Source organism: Polyodon spathula, chromosome 5, assembly GCF_017654505.1.
Source record: "Polyodon spathula isolate WHYD16114869_AA chromosome 5, ASM1765450v1, whole genome shotgun sequence".
NCBI classification, from domain to species: domain Eukaryota; kingdom Metazoa; phylum Chordata; class Actinopteri; order Acipenseriformes; family Polyodontidae; genus Polyodon; species Polyodon spathula.
Window position 1 is genome coordinate 69,643,350 of NC_054538.1, and position 17,757 is coordinate 69,661,106.

The 17,757-nt window shown below is 38.3% G+C and overlaps 1 protein-coding gene across 2 annotated transcripts in view; it reads left to right on the plus strand.

The window, feature by feature from the left end:
• Positions 1-17,757, plus strand: part of LOC121316241 (kelch-like protein 32) — an 84,516-nt gene that overhangs the window by 52,509 nt on the left and 14,250 nt on the right. For both annotated transcript variants that reach the window (XM_041251179.1, XM_041251180.1), the window contains exon 7: positions 12,489-13,215. In XM_041251179.1, the coding sequence (XP_041107113.1) occupies positions 12,489-13,215 (727 nt within the window). The remainder of the gene's footprint in view (positions 1-12,488; positions 13,216-17,757) is intronic.

Here is a 17,757-nt window from a genome sequence, read left to right on the forward strand (position 1 = left end):
TATATATATATATATATATATATATATATATATATACACACACATATATATATATATATATATACACACACACACACACACACACACACACAGAAAGAGTCAACACGTGATGTACATGCTTGATAATGCGATTGCTTGACACTATAAGTATATATTATTAATGTATATCACTTTCATGCCTCTACAGAGCACAGCAATGCAAAAGTTCAAAATTCTTTCAGCCAAACTTTCAGTTTAGATGGCTTACCGAAAGAGTTTCCGTAGAGACATTCATGGTCGTTATTTTGCTTCAAAAGGATCAATTGTATAACTCCTGCAGGTTTATTTTCTTCAAAAAAATGTCTATTAATTTATCCTGGAGTCTGCGCTTCAACCCACTGTTGCCCTTTGCTGATGATGTCTTTCCCTCTGAGTTCCATGCCGACATCACCTTAGACGCCGTTGCTCGTGAAACATCAGCAAGTTGAGCTGTCTTGGTCACTGAAGTTCCTGCCAAACGCGCCCCAACAATCACCCCTCTTTCAAAGTCACTGAGGTCTCCTCTTGTAGCCATGCTAGCCATAAATATAGGCAACCAGGCCTGTCCAGCATTTTTGTACATGACCCTAAACATGCTGGGATGTTATTTGCTTAATTAATGCATGAGCCACACCTGTGTGGAAGCCCATGCTTTGAATATACTGATGTCCCTCATCTACCCAAGTGTTTCCGTTTTTTTGTTCACTACCTGTGTGTGTGTGTATATATATATATATATATAAAATTTGTGGCACAGTTGCATGACCTTTTCACAGTGTAAAATTATCATATTAAATAATAAATATTTAATTATTTATTTATGTATTTATTTACACACAACAAAAGTCAAACACTTTTAACTAAACTTTTCTTAGTTTTTAAATGTACCGGACAGCTATGCTGTTTACTGGTAATTATTATTTGTTAAGTTGTTACTGTAATACCGACACGTTTTGTCGGTGTTTTGTGTATAAAAATTTTCAAACACGTCCCAGAGCATCTGTCATATATATATATATATATTATATATATATATATATATATATATATTATCTATATATATATTTTAATACATATATATACATGCCGGGTACATACATGGGCGGGCCATCCCTCCCGAATCCAACCGTCCCCTTAGGTGACCAGGGTGCGTGGGCGCAATAGGGCTCTATAGGTTATGGCCGAGATGTCATCCGCAGTACGGAAAAAGGGTCACGCTTTTTACCAAATAACAATGGGCATTCTTTGTTGACCCGTAAGGTTTAAACCACCATTTTTTTTTTGCAGCCGCTAATTTATTTTTTTTTTTTTCTTGTTTTTTTCAACAATGCTTTTTTGTTAAAGACAACCATTTGTTGATCACAACAACTTTACATTCATTATAATTTATTGTGTCGTCTGAACTTATTTTGTTCTGATTAAAAAAAAAAAAAAAAAAATAGAATTGTATTTCTCGCTGCTAGACGCATGACTTAGTTTATAGGAAAATTGTGAGCTCTAATGGGCTGAATAGCTTATTCCCGGCATAAAATTATAGATTTGAAGTATTTTTTATTTGTTTTGTATTATTGTTATTATTGGTAACAGAAGTGGCTAGGTAAACGGGGTTGGAGGTGTATTGCATTTTGATTTTGCTAGGAGTAACACTGTCAAAGTAAACTAATTTTAAAACATTCTTCTGTCTTTGTAATCTATTGTATTGCATACATCTCCAGTAAACGCTAATTTGGTTTACATTACTAGTTTCTGTATCTTATTCATGCATTATAGTCACATGCAATGACATGTCATTTATCTGTGGATTTCACACATCCGTGGGCCTGTGTCTCCCCAAGCATGTGGATAAATAGAGTTCCACTGGATATATACTTGGGACTGTCACTCGATTAACATTTTTGATTGGTTAATTTATGGTCATTATTTAATTAATCGGTAGATTAATCCGTCCACATTTTTAATAAAGGTAACAATGTTATAGTGGCTGTCCTGCATAGTAATACTTCTAAATCAGTAGAATAATAAAAAAAAAAATGTAAAAAAATAAACCCAATGGGAATTTGGTCTTTTTAAAACCTTTATTGTTTTAGTAAATGTAACACATTTTCACAGAACAACCATACATTCGGGCAACTGTCAGTCACACACCTCAAAAGAAGACAGCTGAGCTGCTTTTACCATTACAGCTATGTACTTGGTTTCCTGTACTTCAACTTTTTATTGCATCTGGCAAAACCAGAGACATGAAGAGATGAAGTCATGCTGAATCTTGTTAGAGGTATCCTGAGAATACTGAGGCTATTGACAAGTGATTGCTTAACATGCTGTCGTAGAAAGTATCAGAGACGGTAATTCCACATAATTACCTCTATTTGAGGAATTGGTGCCTTCATTGTGCCCTCTGAATGCCAGTTCTTGCTTGCCAAGGTAAACAACAGAATCAATCAAGCTTTTAAGAACCTGGTGTTTTTTTTCTTACTTGTTTTCGTACTTCTGCTCATCCAGTTGACATCAATCCTGGTTTGTCCAAAAGTTTTCTGTGTTACAGTAGCTCGCAATTGACTTTGGGAACGCTCATGTTTTTGTGCTGACTTCGTCAGACATCCTAGATTACTGTAGCCATTGCTGTTCCATCTCGCCTTTTCTGTATTGAACGAAAGACAGTTCCAGGGGGATCCCAAGTGGCGCATCCAGTAAAGGCACTCATGTGGAGTGCAGGATGCACCCTATAGCCTGTAGATCGCAGGCTCAAATCCAGCTATGTCATTGCCAACTGTGAGGGTGCACAATTGGCCAAACACCACCCGGGTAGGGTGGGCTTAGGTTGGCAGGGCAATCCATGGTTCACTGTGCACCAGCAACCGCTGTGACTGATAGGGTATCTGCAGGTCTGCAGTGGAGCCATTCAGATCTGTGTTGTTCTCCGACACTATAGGTCTGATGGCTTCACTGTGGATCCACAGCATAAAAAAAAGTCAGCTTGGCAGGGACACATTTCTGAGGACACGTGTGTCAGCTGCCATTTCTCAAATGGTAAGGGGGTTGCTGTGGTGAACCAGGATTAATAGCACAACTGGCAATGAAAAATGGGGTAAAATCATTGCCAACAACTCAATTTATTAAAAATAAATAAATATAAGACAGTTCCAGCTGTGTTATTTTTTTATTGACAGCTGCAGGTATGCCACGTATACCTTTCATAATAAAATTTTTGGAAGTGGCGAGTAAATCCCTTCCTTGCTGTGTCGGTTTTTTAACAATCTCCAATTTTTTCTGCGAAAGTTCTTCTTAAAAATGGTTTAGTAACCAAATGGACTCTGTTGTCTGACATTTTTAGTAATTTGAAATATTACTTTGATGTTCTCAATATAATTCTCATTAACACTCTATGAATTAATAAGCAATGTCATGTGAAATTCAGCTATTCTTGCACCGTTTACCCTAGCATATGTGTGTCCTGCATCTGCTCACTAAAGATTGGACAGCTGCAAAACCAGGGCAGATCAATTCACCCACACTCACACAGGAGAGAATGTTCGTGTCGTGTGGGAAAGTGGTAGCAAACACACCTTTATACAGCTGTCAATTACATCTTTGTTCAGCAAGTCAAGAGTATGTGGGCAATACTAGACTTAACAGGTAACAATTAGGGCTGTTCCGATTAAGAGATTCATCGGACGGGTTAATCAACTAAAGACTTGATCGCAGATGGTTTTTTTTTTTTTTTTTTTAATTTAATTGTGCATTTTGAGTAGACTGAGAAATGTATGCTGCTGTTTAGCGAAGTGCTGATTTGAAGCATGCTATCTCTCTCCCTGGAAGTGGTAGGGCACTGTGGTTTCAAGCACATATAAACAGGGGTTAAAGTTGTGTAAAAATCATAATTGTTGCCTTGTTTTGTACAAGGATTGCTGATAGTGTGCTACAGGTGTACATATGTATTTAGAACTGGAATGTTTACATACGTTGATTTAAATGTTTCTGCAAAGTTACTTGTGTGTGTTGTAACCAGAGCTGTTGAGCGCTGTTGTAAAATCCTGCACAGAGCATTTATCCTGAATAACATAATAAACTGTTGATTTAGTTTGTGTTTGTGCATTGCTAATAGTTCTGCTGTATAGGGGTTAACCCAGAGTGGTTAAACAGTGAGCCTGTGCTTCTCTGGCCCTTGGGGCTTGTGTGACTGAGTTATCACGTTCCTAAATCTGTTTTATTAGGGTAATAGGACAGAAAGGTAACATTCATTGCATTTACTAAAATTAAAATAATAATAAAAATGGTTTTAAAAAGACCAAATTCCCATTGGGCATTTGTTTGTTTTTATTTTTTTAGATTCTATTGATTTAAGTATTACTATGCATGATAGCCCGTATACGATCGTTACCTTTATTTAAAATGTGCAAGGATTAATCTACCGATTTAATTAACTAATGCCCATATACTAACCGATCAAAAATGAATCACATAACAGCCCTAGTCACAATACATTGTAAATGAATGATTTTAAAGATTTATTTCTGTAAACCATGTGTACTATGTTTTAGTTTTTCTTTTTAGTTCCCTTATACCCCCAGGGTGTGTTTTTTTTTATTTTTTAATCTTTCCCTTTAGTGATTTGTGTAATTAGTTTCTTTAGATATAACCTGATCCGTTGAAATTCTTTCTTCTTGGCTTGCTAGTGAAATATTTTGTAGCTGCGCTCATTCAATCTGCCTTTCTCCTCTATCCAGGCACAATGAATTACAGCACTGCTGCATCACCTGCCCTGTACTATTGATTTATTCAATAGGAGGAGCGGGTCCCGTCCAGAGAATGCAGGGTTGGGGGGGGGAGTTCACTTCTGTTTTCATTTTTACAACAAAACAAAACAGAAAAATATATCATTTTAAATGTTATTTTCTTAGCTCTTATAAGCAGTAGAAACATTTCAATGTCCTCATTTTTCTTACTGTATGTTTTAAAAAAAAAAAGTTTTTTTATACAGTGTTTGTTCAAGTGATGAAAAGCTACTTCTTTCTGGTATCTAATCCCTATTGGTGTCAAACTCACTCCAGTGATCTAGTGCCAATCATTGACCTACAGAACCAGGACGAAGCATTTTATCTATAATATTGTACTTTAAATATTGGCCTGAATTAAGGTTAAAAAAATAACATTAATAAAAAAAAAGCAGCACAATGAAGGGGAAACCAGTATTAATGTTAAGCTAAGCAGAGGTAATAAAATGGATTGTAAAACATTCTCCATTAAAATCGCCAAATCATAAGAGGGACAAGCCTGCACTGAAAAAAAGGCTGTGCCCTTTAAGTAAACCTAGCCCCCCCATAGAGTTGTTGCCTCCATTTTTTTTTTAAAAGCTTATGATCCTTTGTGGTAGCAATTTTCTCTTAGTATGATACTTAAAAATAACGGCATACATAAATGATGCCCAATTAGGTGTTCAGTGGGCCGTAAGGAGTTGTTTTCTCTGTCTGAGTACATAGGTAATTCCTTTATACTTGTAGTGTGGTGTAAAAAAATCTAATCATGCTGTCCGTAATGCCTCAAGTGCAGTTCAGTTGCTTGGATTTCTGCTGAGGTTATGCTTTTAATTCTATATGTACCATGAAAGAATCTAATACCCAGCTCTAGCTGAAGATTGGGTGGGATGGAGGATAAGTGTCAGGGTGCTTTATAGAACAGAAACTTGATGGACAGGCTGGAGACAGATCTACAAAATCTCATTAAAGTGCTGAATTGCTCATTACCAAGCCAGCCTTGCTTTAATAAAGTGTTCATTGACTTTGCCAAAAAAAAAAAAAAAAGATAAGAAGTGGCAGAGGGGGGGGGGGGGGTTCTAGAACCAGTTGCCCTTGCCTTTTCATTACGTTTGCAATTGTTTTGAGTTTTAACGTTAACAAAACTAAAAAGTAGAGCGGTTCTCTCTCTCTCTCTCTCTCTCTCTCTCTCTCTCTCTATATATATATATATATATATATATATATATATATATATATATATATATATATATATACACACACACACACACACACACACACACACACACACACAGGGCCAGCAGAGCTGAAATGTCATATTATCACATGGTTTGAATGGAATGAAGAAAGTTGTTCTGTGCTAGGCTGTTAAGAGTTCCCCAGCGTGATTTCAAAGCCAAGTAAGCTCAAAGCAGCTTTATAGGCAGACAGATACTTCAGTGCAATCTCTCTGCATCCCACGAGCAGGAGCAGTGCAGTAGAGCTCAGATGCAAACTCAACATCTATAGACTAGAGAATTGCTTAGCGCTGATCTCCTAAAGGCCATTGAGCTTAAATGTCCTCAATTATAGGTCAGTGGTTCTCAAACTGGGGGAGGGGAGCGCTCCTCACAGGGGGCGCAGAATGTATCCTGGGGGGGGTGGAGAGTGGGCGTGAGGTTTTACTGCTGACACCTCCTGGCATGTCAATGTTTCTAGATGGCGCTATGCATATGACTCGCTTTTAAGCTTGCATGTTAGTATTGGACAAAGCCCGCTGCCACCTGGTGAAGTATGTCAGCATACTACATAGTGTGCACATTAGCAAGCCTTGGACACAACCGGTAAACTGCAATTTGCAGTGTTAAGTTTGCTCTTATTTCGATGGATCGTGGCTGGTTTGTGCAAAAGAAGAAAGAAACACAACAGCAGTGACAAACAGAGAAGCCAGTAGCCAGTGGCATGTTGGATTTATTTTTTACCTGTGTGTGTGTGTGTGTGTGGGAGGAGGTCAAGTACCACAGACAAGAGATAGGGGGGTGCAGTCCAAAAGTTTGAAAGCCTCTACTTTAGGTCAGATATTAAAACTATAAAATAATGGGGGCATTAGTCAAAAATATGATCTGCTTGTAGTTTTTTACCCTTTTACAATATTAATTTTATTAGGACACTGTATTTCCATTTTTACATGTTGGGGAGTGTGTCTGTAGTTAAACAGTTAAACATCCTTCGTTGTACAGTATTTGCATCATGACAGAACCCTTCAGGTAATGAAATGTTTGTTTCACTATATTGATGGTAAAGCATCTGTTCTAAAGGATAATGTTCAGAAATCAATCTCTTTGTACCTGTTTGTACAAGCAGTCAGCTGTACTAGAGAACGTATTGACACCAGGCAACAAGATGTAATTGTAAGTGCACAAAATCACACTCCTTCACGCTTGGAATCAGCTGTATCAAAGGTTCTGTCACTGAATGGAATACACCTGATGCTTCCTGTCCTGTCCACATTTCCCGTGCAGATCTGGTGCTAGAGGAAGCTCCAGTATACTGTAGCAGCAATCACACAGCAACAACCATATTTTATACTCCTATGTTGTAAAATAAATAAATAAAGTGCATGGACCTTCAGTATTGCTAACACAAAAAAATTATTCCCTGTGACTAGCTCAACAGCTTCCACTGAAGCCCCTTGTTGCATTTCTGTTGATATTTTTGTTTTCCCGACATTTGTTAAATTTTTCCTGTTGCAGCGCTACAGGTTTACTTCTTGCGGTACAAAAACTAGGATCCCACCAGAACCTTACACTGTGCATTGTATTATGCACATAGTAAACTATGTAAGATCAACTAGGGCTAAATTCCCTGTATCACAGGAAGTGCGAAGTGTGGGAGAAGAGGAGAGGAGAAGACGACGCCCTGGTTTATTACTAGGACTGAAACTCGTTTAAAGAGTGCAGAGTCCATCTTTTGGATAAATGGTACTCATTCAGTACTCATTTACGTTACGTTCCCTGGTTTCACGTGGGAAGGTCTTCCTCTCCGTGTTGCACTTACATCTCCCAGGGAAACATAAACAAGGGAAAATAAATATCAGAAGAGTTATGGTAATTGCACACTCAGCTGCAGCATAGCGAATAGAGGCCCTGCAATATAAATTGGATCGTTGACCCAGCATGTTGTTACAAGCTAATGCATCCACGTGTTAATCAAGACTCGGTGTGAATTACCTGACTTTATTAAAATACCCTGCATTAATTAGAAAGTAAAAGAAGATTTGCTTATGGCGGTATACTATGTAACGCTGAATAGCTTTAAATTGGGATTGTACACAGAAAATTGTTAGCGCTTGAAACAGTAAAGAGTTGTGGTATTTTGTTAAGTAGCATGAACGGATACTTGTTAGTTAAGAGACTGTTTCTCAGTTGTGAAATGCTACCTTCGACCCTTGTGAACCTAAAGCATTACCTACCCTTCCCATCATTATTGAGTGTAAAAATGAGACTAGAGAATTGCATACTGAAAATCCACACTATCTGTCTGTTCTGGATGCCTGTTAAGATGTAAACCCCCCCTTTATATTGTCTTCATCTTTTTTTGTCTTAAAGTTAACTCAAGTCTATGCCTCTGTGTTAAGCATTATTTATTTTGCTGCTTTTACATGAATTCTTGATTAAAGTAGTAATTTGCATTTCATTGGGGGTATTTTGGCATTTCTACCACAGCAATGGCGTAGCCTTATTTCCTTCTGTTCTGCGGAAGGTTAAGTGAAGATAATCTTTTGTAATTTTGTGCTTTTCTGTAATTTGGTGGTGTTGTATATGTATTTTTTTTTATTTTTCCTTTTGATGGCCACACTGAAGCATTCCTCCCCATGTTTGCTGAACACACGACAGTCATAACTCATAACAAATCAAACCTTCTTCGATGGCACTCGCAGAGGAAGAAAGCCAAATTTAAGTGTAATTTCAGATTGTGGGAGAAGAGGAGAGGCACGACTGTTCATTTGCACCAATCATGCCTCCCTTTCATCTCCCCTGATTAAGCCTAGTGTGGTTTCATCAAACTGTTCAATCACCAAGCTGTCACTCTGGCCGTCTGTTGATTGAAAACAATCAGGGCTCTGATGGCACAATTATTCTGACCCTTTAACTAGATGCTGCTGTGATAATGAAAGGTTGATTATGATAGTTTGTGCCTCCTTCAGTTTGCAGAGAAGGTTAATTTGGGCATCAGACGGATGTTTAATGGGCGCTCGCTGGCAATGCTGAGGTAAATGAGAACGTGCAGTCTGTGATATTGCACGGATATAGTGTGGCTGTCAGTCATTGTCATTTAAAGTTTGAGTCTCCAGCTCTCTGGAAATCACATTTTCTTTTTCTTTTTTCTTCTTTTTTTCTTTGGGAATGAATTTATTCTTGGCCCTTAGGAAGTTGTTTTATGCTATATGACCTTCACAGCCAGCTAACAAAGTAGCAAGCACAGGCTTTTGCTCCTTAGTCACGCTGTGTCGTGGGAGGAGGAGGGGAGAGGGGGAGGGGGTCTAAATACAAAGACAGTTGAAATGATGTGTTGAACACCCACCACCACTGTATGCAGCAGTGTGATGCTAAAATGTTTGGTACAGAGATGCATATGGTTTAAGCCCACCATTTTCAACACAAAGTAGATTTGTATTGCTTTTCAAAGAAAACTGACAAGTTTTTAATAATAATCTTTATTTTTGTATAACGCCTTTCACAGTGGACCACAATCACAAAGCGCTTTACAAGATACGAGACTAGGATGTGTGAACCTGTGCATCAGCTGCAGAGTCACTTACAACAATGTCTCACCTGAAAGACGGAGCACAAGGAGGTTAAGTGACTTGCTCAGGGCTGCACAGTGAGTCAGTGGCTGAGCTGGGATTTGAACCAGGGATCTCCTGGTTACAAGGCCAGTTTCTTTAACCACTGGATCACACAGCCTCCTATATAGTTTGGTTTTATCCATTGAAGAAAAAAGATGTAGAAGAATAGCTTTGGTTTCTTTAAATAGTAAGTAATCTTGATATTGCTAAAAAGGTGTGTACCCTGCTTTTGTACAAAAAGTGTCAAACCATAAATGAGATACATCTAGAAATACTTACTTAAACTCTTTTTTTCTTATTTATCTTTCAATGTTTTTTTCTCTTGTCTACCGTCTACGTTTTCTTACCTAGAATTTTATTTTTACTTTATCCAGTGCCTGCATGACACACAAAAACCAGCACACGCACATTCCTCCTAATGAGACCATTAAGAGATCACACTTTACCACTTGGTGCGGAGTCCACATCACCCAGTGATGAAACTAATTTCAACATTGAATTTTCTAAGTTTGATTCAGTATGTCTAAATGTGCATCTGTAGATATGCAGAGATAGATACAGTAAAAAACCGTGACACCAGACTGCACAGCAGGTCTTCTTTTTTAGCTGCTACTTTAATGTACTCTCAGCTTGAGCAGCATTAGTGCTTCAGTGATGTTGCTTTTCGCCAGCTCTCGTTATTCCATAGGTGCTGGAATGTATTGAGCAGAGCATTCATTAATTCAAATAGCAACATGATGACACCGCTGTTTTATTCATTTCTTGGGACAAGGTGTATTTTTTCCTGGGGGTGTTGCTTGAGCGATTTGAGGGATGCCATTGCCCTTGATCTCCTCTTCATCTTCTACTGATTACATAAGGAGGGGGGGTACAATAAAAAAAAAAAAAAAAAAAAAAATGCTTGACTCGTCAGTTTAAAATGCCAAATACAGATCTCAGATCTTCAAGTTTATATAGTGTTTTGAATAGCTGTTCTTGCTACACTTGAGTCCCGAAATGTGACTTTCAGTCAAATATTTTACATCTCTAATCTGTCGCTGCCAAACAACCATTAGTTTGCCTTTTGGTGGTCTTAATTTAACAATGATGGCATCACAAGCTGTGTCTGTATATGCTATGAGGTTGAGTGAATGCACATTGTTGTGACATGGGGATGCTTTGTTTTTGTTCATGAAGTCATACATGTCCAGTGGAGTACTCACTAATACCAGAGCTTGTTGCTCATTACTATAGATGCATGACCACACCTGGGAGGGGAATACAGAAATTAACTCGAACACAGAGCTTCCACTGAGTGTGCATTTATGTAAAACTTCTAGCACTTGGATAGCTATTTGAGATCTCCTTTTATTGGTAAATTTCACACTGAGTTCATCCTTTTTCTGTGTCTAAAATGTTTTATTGAAGCAATATTTTAAGGTACATATGATATCAATGTGATATTCAAACCTTACGAAATGCCACAGAAGGGAATTTATCTTCTCCTAGTTGTGTACGTTCACCTCAGCCCATCTGCCTGTACTTGAGGATCTGTTTGTTCTAAAATGCACTTTGTTTCTCAGAATAATAGAATAATTTATTTCCAGCCATGTTCGCACGGATTTCTCATTCTTAGGTACAGGTCTTTCCTCCAGCTAAACAACCTGAAATTGCTCTCAAGTCCAATTCATTTCCCTTTGTTCCACTCTCCTTTGTCAGTTTAAATCCATTGAAAGTTCCTCTTGGATCTGGCTCAAGGAGAAGCACTTGAAGGCAGAGATTGCTATCGCAAGCTGGAAAAGAAGCGTTGATCCTAATTGGATCAGACACCAGTACCTCCTGATGCCTCCTGTTATTTTTATTTTTTTTTAACCTATTTATATTAATAATAAAAACAGAATCTCAAAATACTGATTTCAAATTCACTGCATGGTATACCTGGACTGAAGTCACAGATATAATTAAGCTACCAAAAAAAACCTTTGCAACATTTGCATTATATATATATATATATATATATATATATATATATATATATATATATATATATATATAATATATATATATACATTTTTGTATTCTGTGGTCAACATAGTAACTACTGTACCACCAGTGCCTAACACTGGTGTACATACTTTACATTTGACTAGTGTTATTGTGTTGGGATCAGTGTTTTACTGTGGGGTAAATAAAAGCCGCTCTCTCCACTATAGGTAATTTAAACTATTTCAATTGGTGTTCAGTCACTCAAGTAGGTAGCTTACCCAAGATGACTTTACAAAACTGATTAAGAAAAGATAGAATACAATTAATCCATTCTGTAAGTAATTCTGTATGAATGAATAGTTGCCTTGAAGTTAAAGCAAATGCACTCACAAAAGGTGGGTACAGTAAATATTTATAAAATCAATAGTTTATCGGATTAGACACACGTTATCTGAAAGGTCTTTTGTAGACTAGGATTATGATAAAAGCTTGGATAAGATGCAGTTATCATGTTCACCATGCAGACAGACAGATGCACAGGGACCTAATGGTAATGCCAATGAACACTCCCCAGCAAGAGTCCATATCCATGTGTTTTTTTTGTTTTTGTTATTTACCTTTTTCTCTTTGCTCAATCATTTATCTACTGCTATCTACTGTTTTTGGTTTAACTTCATAGTTTGTAAGCAGCCAGGGCTATAGCATAACACCAGCTTTTCTAAAAGGAAAACAATGTTATTTAAGGTGCTCTCACAACCTTAGTTGTTTCTTGCTAGTTCTGTATTGGTTAGCTGTTTGATTTCAACAGTGGTAAAGCTTTATTAATATAGCCCCCATTATGATGTTACCCCATCCTCCTACACTATAACTAATAACTGCTATTGAAAACCCCTAAACTCCTGTGCTTGTGTTCTCCTCCGCAGCTGGCTGTGAGGTGGCTGGAGCATGACTGCCGCTATCAGTACATGGAGGAGCTCCTGCAGTATGTGCGTTACGGCCTCATGGACGTCAATGCCCTGCACACTGTAGCCCAGTCACACCCTCTGGTACAAGCCAGTGAAACTGCCACCGCCTTGATCAAGGAGGCCTTGGAATACCACCGCAGCCCCTATGCACAGCCCACCTGGCAGACCCTTCAGACCAAGCCTCGTTTCCAGTCTGAAACACTTTACATCGTGGGGGGGAAGAAGAGGGAGGTCTGTAAGGTGAAAGAGCTGAGGTTTTTCAACCCCATGGACCAGGAGCATGCCCACATCGCCGGAGTGTCGAACTGGAGCGAGCTGGCCCCCATGCCAGTGGGGAGGAGCCACCACTGTGTGGCCGTCATGGGGGACTTCCTGTTTGTGGCGGGGGGGGAGGTGGAGCATGCCACGGGGCGCACCAGCGCTGTCAGGACTGCCTGCCGGTATGACCCGCGCAGCAACAAATGGACCGAGATCGCTCCCATGAAAAACTGCAGGGAACACTTTGTGCTAGGGGCTCTGGATGAATACCTGTACGCAGTGGGGGGCAGGAATGAGCTCCGCCAAGTCCTGCCCACTGTCGAGAGATACTGTCCAAAGAAAAACAAGTGGACCTTTGTGCAGTCGTTTGACAGGTCGCTGTCGTGTCATGCTGGGTGTGTGGCTGACGGGCTGCTCTGGATATCAGGTAAAAAAAAAACAAATAAAAACCAAACATTTCAGGTACAAAGACAATAATAACCTGGACTTAGTTCAGATTTAGGCCTGGTTTTGAGGGGATGTTTGTACAGTACCAGGAAACAACTTAACAGTCAATAACATAGTCAGGTATGGGAAGTTATTGTTTTGAGTTGCTCCACGCTTTCTTGTTTAATTTGTTTTCCCTTTAACATAATTAAAGAGTCATTCTAGGTTTGATAAATCCTTTTTTTTTCTTTTACCAGCAGTCATTTTCGAGAGCCTTTATTTGGTCGTAAATCCTTTAGATACAGGATATATGTATTTTCTCTGTTAACCCTAAATCTGCTAAAGTTAAAGGCAAGTGCGTTGTCATACAGTATTAAGTACATTTGAAAGCCAGTGTGTTTGTGATTGAGGTTGCATGCAGACTTCTGGGTTTACGGCTCTGCAGATGTAAGAACACTTTGATGCTGTGTGGAAGCTGTGTGAAAAGAAGAGGTACAACAGAATATGTGCATTTAAAATGTGTGGCTTTCAAACTGATGATTCTAAAGCTAATGAAAGAAAGAAATTGATTTAAAAGAGTGAAAAAGTATGTCTTTAAAAATATGTGCATCCCAATTAAAATAAAAAACAAGCATTGTGCTTCTGTAGAAATAGCTGGTTGAAATTTCTAGATATTTGGCTGCTGTGTAACTTGTAGATCTATATCTAAGTCTCTTTATGCAATATATTTACATTGTAAATAGTTGACTATCGATTTAACTTTCATCTCCAGGAAAAAAAAAAAAGCATTGATTTTAGTATTAATGCATATTGTAATACATTTTTGGGAAATGTATCAACACACATTTTTCCAATAAGGTTTCAAATAAGCCTGCTGCCATTGAAGCCATGTTTAATTAACACACAAACACTTACACTCACTCATTACAATATTAATGGTAAGCCGGCTTCTCTCTATAGGTATGTGTTGATAAGACATTAACCTTCAGGTTATGTACAGAACTCTGATGCTTTTACTAGGGGGCTAATGTTTTGTGAATATGGCCCATAGACTCCATTATTACTGAATTACTTTTGTATAGCATCATTGAATATTCAAGGGATTTTCAAAATATAACAATAATAATTGTTAGCAGTGGGAATTCTATATTGTCTTTTTGGTTTTTTTCTGACCTGCGCTTGGTTAACCTTTAATATGTATAAATATTTAACATCGTGGTTCCCAAGGTTGTGCTCTTAATTGGTTTAAGTTGTACGTTGATCTCAGGGGCCTGAAATCTAATAACCTTTCAGTGAATTTTGGAGTGCCCCAAGGTTTAATACTTGGAACTTTTTTTTTTATTGTTTATTAAGAATATCCACCATGTGTGCGCCTTACTGAAGTAATGCTTTATGCAGATCACACTGGTGTGTACTGAGAAGTGAGTGCCTATATTAAGATTTTTATGATGTATGCTGTATTCAGCTAAAGAAAGAAAACATTTATTCAATACCAGCAGATCCTCAATATCTCCTAGCTTATGTGAACAATTTAGTTACTTTTATCGGGCTCCATGTACTAATATTACTTCCGTATTCATAAATACTGCGAATTTGCAGTCTCCGTCCGTAGAATTTTTGCATGCGATGTACTAACCAGCTCTTCATGAACAACTACAGTAATATCGCCGCAAGTTTACGAACAGCATAAATAACTGCTCATTATACAGGAGAGATCAGAGTTTGCATCTCATTATAAATAGATTCGCAATGCCATAAGTCAAGATTTAGAACTTCCTTCTGGCAAAGACAAGTGAGTGGTATAGTGAACAGAAAGAACTAGTAGGAGCATTTGTAATAGGGTCAAGCTGTGGTTTCTGCAGACTCCAACACTGATGCTTATGGCACCGGAAAAAAAAAGAAAAGGAAAACAGATTTCCACAAAGACGAAATTGACTTGTTAGTTACTGGTGAAACGGAAAGAAAATCAGGAAATATTATTTAACACTTCGCAGGGCTAAAAAAAAGAAAAAAAAATAAATGAAACAGGGAAAGAAATAATTAACAAAGTAAATTCACTGGGACACTGTAAGCGGCAGACCCTTGACATTTAAAATGCGACGGAGAATGTAATATAGAAACATTGCAATGTAATGATGTATTATGTCAAACTGAATGTGATGGGTTAAACATAGCGCAAACAGACCCTGGGCACAGCGAAAAACTAAAACGTTTCCACAAAAATAGAAAGCATGAATAAAACTAAGCTTGTTTCTATATATGGATGTTTACCATGGTACATTTGCACAGTAATTCTGCAGTTTACCATGTTTGTACTCGTCTGTACCCTAACCATGATTCCCTCTGCTTTCAATATTTCATTTAATAATATCACAGAAAACTTTTATTTGAGTCTATGTATATTTTAGTTGTGTAAAGGAAAAAAGTACAGTAGATATTTTGTATTTTCGTTCTGCTTCATTTTCTGGGTTCTATAACTGGAGTCATTAACCAGGAATGCAACGGGTAGCCAGTGTCACCTACAATAGAACAAGCATAATATTATAAAAGTAATACAGTGGCTTGCGAAAGTATTGACCCCCCTTGGCATTTTTCCTATTTTGTTGCCTTACAACCTGGAATTAAAATTGATTTTTTGGGGGTTTGTATCATTTGATTTACACAACATGCCTACCACTTTAAAGATACAAAATATTTTTTATTGTGAAACAAACAAGAAATAAGACAAAAAAACAGAAAACTTGAGCGTGCATAAGTATTCACCCCCCCCCCGCAAAGTCAATACTTTGTAGAGCCACCTTTTGCAGCAATTACAGCTGCAAGTCTCTTGGGGTATGTATCTATAAGCTTGGCACATCTAGCTACTGGGATTTTTGCCCATTCTTCAAGGCAAAACTGTTCCAGCTCCTTCAAGTTGGATGGGTTCCGCTGGTGTACAGCAATCTTTAAGTCATACCACAGATTCTCAATTGGATTGAGGTCTGGGCTTTGACTAGGCCATTCCAAGACATTTAAATGTTTCCCCTTAAACCACTCGAGTGTTGCTTTAGCAGTATGCTTAGGGTCATTGTCCTGCTGGAAGGTGAACCTCCGTCCCAGTCTCAAATCTCTGGAAGACTGAAACAGGTTTCCCTCAAGAATTTCCCTGTATTTAGCGCCATCCATCATTCCTTCAGTTCTGACCAGTTTCCCAGTCCCTGCCGATGAAAAACACCGATAGTGTTCTCGGGGTGATGAGAGGTGTTGGGTTTGCGCCAGACATAACGTTTTCCTTGATGGCCAAAAAGCTCAATTTGAGTCTCATCTGACCAGAGTACCTTCTTCCATATGTTTGGGGAGTCTCCCACATACCTTTTGCGAACACCAAACGTGTTTGCTTATTTTTTTCTTTAAACAATGGCTCTTTTTTGGCCACTCTTCCGTAAAGCCCAGCTCTGTGTAGTGTACGGTTTAAAGTGGTCCTATGGACAGATACTCCAATCTCCGCTGTGGAGCTTTGCAGCTCCTTCACGGTTATCTTTGGTCTCTTTGTTGCCTCTCTGATTAATGCCCTCCTTGCCTGGTCCGTGAGTTTTGGTGGGCAGCCCTCTCTTGCCAGGTTTGTTGTGGTGCCATATTCTTTCCATTTTTTAATAATCGCTTTAATGGTGAGCCGCGGGATGTTCAAAGTTTCGGATATTTTTTTATAACCCAACCCTGATCTGTACTTCTCCACAACTTTGTCCCTGACCTGTTTGGAGAGCTCCTTGGTCTTCATGGTGCCGCTTGCTTGGTGGTGTTACAGACTCTGGGGCCTTTCAGAACAGGTGTATATATACTGAGATCATGTGACAGATCATATGACACTTAGATTGCACACAGGTGGACTTTATTTAACTAATTATGTGACTTCTGAAGGTAATTGGTTGCACCAGATCTTATTTAGAGGCTTAGTAGCAAAGGGGGTGAATACATATGCACGCACCACTTTTCCGTTATTTATTTTTTAGAATTTTTTGAAACAAGTTATTTTTTTCATTTCACTTCACCAATTTGGACTATTTTGTGTATGTCCATTACATGAAATCCAAATAAAGATAAATTTTAATTCCAGGTTGTAAGGCAACAAAATAGGAAAAATGCCAAGGGGGGTCAGTACTTTCGCAAGCCACTGTAACTGTATAATAACTAAGGAATCATATTCAAATATGCACCTAAAATTAATCCAGGGGCAACATTTGCATTCTCCATGTCCTCCCATAATCCAGAGTGGCTTGCTATGAAGGCATCGTGACAGGATCCAGGGTATTTTGCAACCACATCAGTTATTATTCCTTGAGTATCACATGTAACCTGAAAGTTTACACTGTGAAAGTTCTTTCTATTTATAAAAGCAAAGCTCTGTCCATGAGGTGCTTTAATCACAAAGTGGGATACAGTTACTAGCCCTGGGTGAAAGGTGCTTTCACAACTCACTGACATCTAAAATAAATCTTTTAAGTTGCTTTATTTTAAAGTAACTAACAGCCTGTAAATGTTTAAACAGGAAGTTTCACTTACAAAC